Raw genomic sequence first — 5,489 nt, 5'->3', positions numbered from 1 at the left:
TGGTTCAGAATCCTATCTGGCCTGCAGACCCCATCCTCACACCTTTTATTTCAAAGTACCTGGTCTAATCCCACTAGGGTCTGCGCAGAGAGCAGGGTCCAGATGACCTCTCCCCTGGTCTCCCAGGGTTGGGGGACATCATTCTAGAGGGACCCTGTGCCCCACAGCAGCGCCCTCGGCTGGGGATCACACAGCTTTATGACTAAGTAGGTGTGGCCCTGGTTTCCAGGACAGGTGTCCAGACTGCTCTGTGACAAAGGGCCACGCCCGCCCCAGGAGGGGGATTGGGCTGCCCCCTGGGGATGCTGCAGTAGGAGCTGAGGATGGCGTGCCTGGGCTTCCTCCTCCCCGTGGGCTTCCTCCTGATCATCAGCACCATGGCCCGGGGAGAGTACGGTGTGGCCCACGTGGTGTCAGAGAATTGGAGCAAGGACTACTGTATCCTGTTCAGCTCCGACTACGTCACCCTCCCCCGGGACCTGCACCACGCCCCACTCCTTCCCCTGTATGATGGCACCAAGGCACCCTGGTGCCCAGGCGAGGATTCCCCCCACCAGGCCCAGCTCAGCTCCCCCAGCCAGCAGCCCCTCCGCCAGACCACCGCCATGGTCATGACGGGTAACTGCAGTTTCCACATGAAAGGCTGGCTGGCTCAGGGCCAAGGTGCCCACGGGCTGCTCATCGTGGGCCGGGTCAGTGACCAACAGTGCTCAGACACCACCCTGGTGCCCCAGGATCCCCGCCAGCCCCTGGCAGACCTCACCATCCCTGTGGCTATGCTCCACTACACTGACATGCTGGACATCCTCAGCCACACTCATGGGGAGGCCATCGTCCGTGTGGCCATGTATGCGCCCCCTGAGCCCATCATCGACTACAACATGCTGGTCATCTTCATCCTGGCTGTGAGCACGGTGGCCGCAGGTGGCTACTGGGCCGGCCTGACCGAAGCCAACCGGCTACAGCGGCGCCGTGCCCGGAGAGGAGGGGGGCCTGGTGGTCACCATCAGCTGTGGGAAGCAGCAGCAGCTGAGGGAGCCCAGAAGGAAGATAATGAGGACATCCCAGTGGACTTCACACCGGCCATGACGGGCATGGTGGTCACCGTGTCCTGCTCACTCATGTTGCTGCTCTATTTCTTCTACGACCACTTTGTCTATGTCACCATCGGGATCTTTGGCCTGGGTGCTGGCATTGGCCTCTACAGCTGCCTGTCACCCCTGGTGCGCCGCCTGCCCCTGTGGCAATACCAGAACCCTCCACACGGCCTCTGGGCCTCTCTGCCGCTGCCCCTGCTGCTGCTGGCGAGCTTGTGCGCAACCGTGATCATCTTCTGGGTGGTCTACCGCAACGAGGACCGCTGGGCATGGCTCCTGCAGGACGCACTGGGCATTTCCTACTGCCTGTTCGTCCTGCACCGCGTGCGGCTGCCCACTCTTAAGAACTGCTCCTCCTTCCTGCTGGCCCTGCTGGCCTTTGACGTCTTCTTTGTCTTCGTCACCCCCTTCTTCACCAAAACTGGTGAGAGCATCATGGCGCAGGTCGCCTCAGGGCCTGCAGAGTCTTCAAGCCACGAGAAGCTGCCCATGGTGCTCAAAGTGCCCCGGCTAAGAGTCTCTGCCTTGACCCTGTGCAGCCAGCCCTTCTCCATCCTTGGCTTCGGTGACATCGTGGTCCCCGGCTTCCTGGTTGCTTACTGTTGCCGCTTTGATGTGCAAGTCCACTCCCATCTGGTCTACTTCGTGGCCTGCACCGTGGCCTATGCCGTGGGCCTGCTGGTCACGTTCATGGCCATGGTCCTCATGCAGATGGGCCAACCTGCCTTGCTCTACCTAGTGTCCAGCACCCTGCTCACCAGCCTGGCTGTGGCCGCCTGCCGCCAAGAGCTCAGCCTCTTCTGGACCGGCCAGGGCAGAGCTAAGATGCTTGGGCTCTGCTGTGCCCCTTCAGCTGGCTCTAGGCAGAAGCAGGAGGGTGCAGCAGATGCCCACACAGCCAGCACACTTGAGAGAGGCACCAACCGAGGAGCAGGGGACTTAGACAGCAACCCTGGAGAAGACACCACTGAGATTGTCACTATGTCTGAGAATGAAGCCACCAATCCAGAGGACCGCAGTGATAGCTCCAAGGGCTGGAGTGATGCCCACCTGGATCCTAATGAGCTGCCCTTCATCCCCCCCTGGGGCCTCGGAGGAGCTGATGCCACTGATGCCAATGGCCATGCTGATCCCACTCATGCCCCTGATGCCCCCGCCCTCAGAGCTGGGCCACGTCCATGCCCAGGCCCAGGCCCACGACACTGGCCTGCCCTGGGCGGGACTCCACAAGAGGAAGGGTTTGAAAGTAAGAAAGAGCATGTCGACCCAGGCTCCCTTGTGAACTGGAGGCCCTGAGACACACGCCTCTCAAAGGGCTGATGGAACATTGCAGAGCAAAGCCATGCATGGCAACAATAAATCAGGGCATTAAAGAGATTTCATATCTACCCAAGGAGCCTCTCTGTTTGTTGGGAGTGCAAGAGAGCAGCAACCACAGAATAAGTGTGTACAGGGCTCAGAGGGTCCTTAGGAATGAGCACCACCCCCAAATAATGAAGGGGGAAAACTGAGGCTCCAAGAGGGCCTATGACTTGCACAAGTTCAAGCAGCAAGGTCGGGATTTGCATCCAGGGCTCACTGGGCAGCTACTCCCCTCTACCTGCCTGCCCAATCCCTTCCCAATCCAGAGTGGCAGCTTCTTAGCCTGGCACACAGCCCCCCATGCCATCCCTGACACCCACCCTAGGCTCATTGCCCATCTTCTCTCCATGCTTAGGTCAGACGGAACTCCTTGTCCTCCTCACCCGCTCTCTCTGCATATGCTGTTCCCTCCAGCTGGGATGCACTTCCCTCTCCAGACAGAAACACTCCAGCCTGGCTCCCCGACTCACTGGAAAACTCCCAAGCATCCTTTCCTCCTCAGCTCGCATCCGTTCTGCAAAACGTCTCTGCTCAAGACTCCCAGGCAGCAGCACCAAGTCCGGCACGTTCCTGTGTGCACCACCCATTCCATCTTCAGACATCGAGTATGCCCCTACGGTGTGCACCGCCATGTGGTGGGCACGGGGAAGGCCTCTGTCTAGCTGGGGGAGGGGTGGGCAGACAAGAAACAACCTTAGAATTGTCTCAAAGAGGGCAGGAGGGGTCGGAGAAGTTGGGGCCAGGGTGGAAGAATTCAGGAGACCATGGCCTCCCTCACTGACTCTAGGTAATGTTTAAGCCTCTTTTGGTCTCTGTAGTCTCATCTGCAAAATGAGACTTATAATACCATGTCTATCTGGAGGCAGGGGCATGGACAAGATGACCTCCTAAGGACTCTACAGGCTTTTAGGCCAGGTAGGGTGTTGATGTGTTGCTTAATCAGAGCAGACAAACTCTGGGATGAGAAGGCTTCCTGGAGGAGGCATTTTTGGAGGGAAGGAAAGTGTATCCCAAGAGGCAGTGTGGTTCAGTGGTTAGGGCTCTACAGCCAGGCTGCCTATCACAAATCCCAGCCCTACCACTGACACGGAGTATCTCACTGAGCAAATGACTTATCTGTTCAGTGCCTCAGTTTTCTTGTCTGTGAAATGGGATAATAGGACCTACCATCTGGTTTTGGGGAAGTTTGAATGAGTTGGCCTATGTCAGCTGATTGGCACAATGCCCTGCCTGTCCAAAGAGCCCCCTGCACGTGAGCTATGTTTGTGTTGCTCTCCTAGTGAAAGCCTTGCAGAATCAAACCCAGTTCCTACAAGGCCTTGGGGTTCCAGCCCAACAGCCCTCTTCCACCCCTCCAAACCCCTACTGCCACAAGCGCACGCCAGACCCACCACACCCCCCGTGCTTTTTCCTCTACTTGGAACTATCTTTCTGCCCCTTCCTTACCACGCCCCACGAACTTGGCCTGGCTGGCTCTTCCTCTTTGCAGCCTTTCCTAAAGCAACCCTATCTCAATCACACAACCAGGCACCGTGTTTCTTAGTTTTCCAGTCTCCCCCAGTAGAGGGTCAGCTTTGGAAGCCAGGGGCCTTGGCCATCTTGTTCATCTGTGTAGTTTCAGGGCTCAGAACAGGTCCGGAAGTGTTACAGGTGCTTGCTTTATTTGCTGAAGGAATGAATGGATGGATGAATGAATGAATGAGGAGTTGGTCAGCCTGAACTGCAGAGGAGGCGATGCTATGAGGGAAGGCCCCGCTGCCCAGGCCACCTCACAGGCTTCCTGAAGGGCCTTGGTCCGTGTTGATGTGAGACTTGGTGGGCCTGGGTGGGCTCTGGAGTAGGGAGAGAGGCCCAGAGAGGCAGTGCAGGTGGTGGGCATCTCAAAGCCCCACATGCCAGGGAGGAAGTGCAGCCCCTCGGTACACAGCAGCTGAAGGCCCCGCTGGACAAGGGAAGCTTGGAGAACCTGGCCAGGCCACTGCGGAGGTGTTGGCAGCCCCTCCCACTGGAGCAGAGGCCATCTGGCCTGGACAGAGGGCCCTCCGCAGGCCCTGGCTCAGCCCCAGCCTGGGCAGCCTCCCTGCTGCTGGCCTGCGTCACAGGGCCTGCCGAGGGCAGCTGCACCCTCTGCCAGGCCTGAGGGGAAGGGCTGGACAGAGCCGAGGCCTCCTGGCCCCCCAGCCCCCACATCCCCCAAAGCAGGAGGTCAGGGTGAAGAAACTTGTCTTTCCCAGAAATCCGCAGTCTGAGGGCTCTGAGGATGCAGGCCTGGAGCTCCACAGGCCTGCACAGAGGCCAATGCCTGCCTCCAAGGAGAGGGGATTCAGGGAGGGTCTGGGTCAGGAGGCCTCCCCCTTCCCAGCATCCAGACCTGATGGGGAGGTGAGGGCCTACAGGGCCTGGATCTGCTGCCTCCACCCCTCTTCCCCAACCCCCAGCTTGCTGCACGGTGCTTGGGCAGCAGAACTGAGGTGCTCACAGGGTCCCAGGGCCAGGCCTGGGGTGGACAGCAGCCCAGGGTGCAGTGGCATCACGGTGCCCAGGTAGCTCTCAGCTCTTCTTCTCACTGGGAAGTCATCCTGGTCACCCAAGTTTCACCACCCCCTCCCCATGCTGGTTCCCCAGTGTGGCCACAGCCAGGACTGACCAATGTCAGGGACCTCTATGAAGGACACCCCGGCTCCAGAGTTCCCGAGGGCTCACTGGGGCCACAGCCGACTGGCCCTGAGGCCCGGCTTCATCCTTACCCTCCTGCAGCCCTCACTCCCTGTCAGGCATCTCCCCTGAGACCACTGCCCAGCACCTCCCACCCAGCACCTCCCACCCAGCATGCTCCTGAAGCTCATTCCCAGGGAGCCCAAGCTAAGACACAGGGACAGCTGCCTTCTACGTGTGAACTGGAAAAACTATGTGACACCCCCACACACCCCTACATCCTCTAAGCTCTTCCTCCCTGCCCAGGAAAGGAGTGTGGGGATGGGGCTGGAGGCAGGTGATGGGCAGGACCTTTCTTCTTCCTCCCAAGAACAC

The 5,489-nt window shown here is 59.3% G+C and overlaps 1 protein-coding gene across 1 annotated transcript; it reads left to right on the top strand.

The window, feature by feature from the left end:
* Positions 1-323: 323 nt before the first annotated feature.
* Positions 324-2,379, top strand: SPPL2C (signal peptide peptidase like 2C). Its single transcript, XM_008012249.3, is given in 2 exon segments — positions 324-2,174; positions 2,176-2,379. Coding segments are annotated over 2 exon segments (2,055 nt in total).
* Positions 2,380-5,489: the final 3,110 nt, after the last annotated feature.

The sequence above is a fragment of the Chlorocebus sabaeus genome, chromosome 16, assembly GCF_047675955.1.
Source record: "Chlorocebus sabaeus isolate Y175 chromosome 16, mChlSab1.0.hap1, whole genome shotgun sequence".
In the NCBI taxonomy this organism is placed as follows: Eukaryota; Metazoa; Chordata; class Mammalia; order Primates; family Cercopithecidae; genus Chlorocebus; species Chlorocebus sabaeus.
The sequence above is the reverse complement of the archived record's forward strand: the minus strand, read 5'-3'. Positions and strand labels throughout refer to the sequence as shown.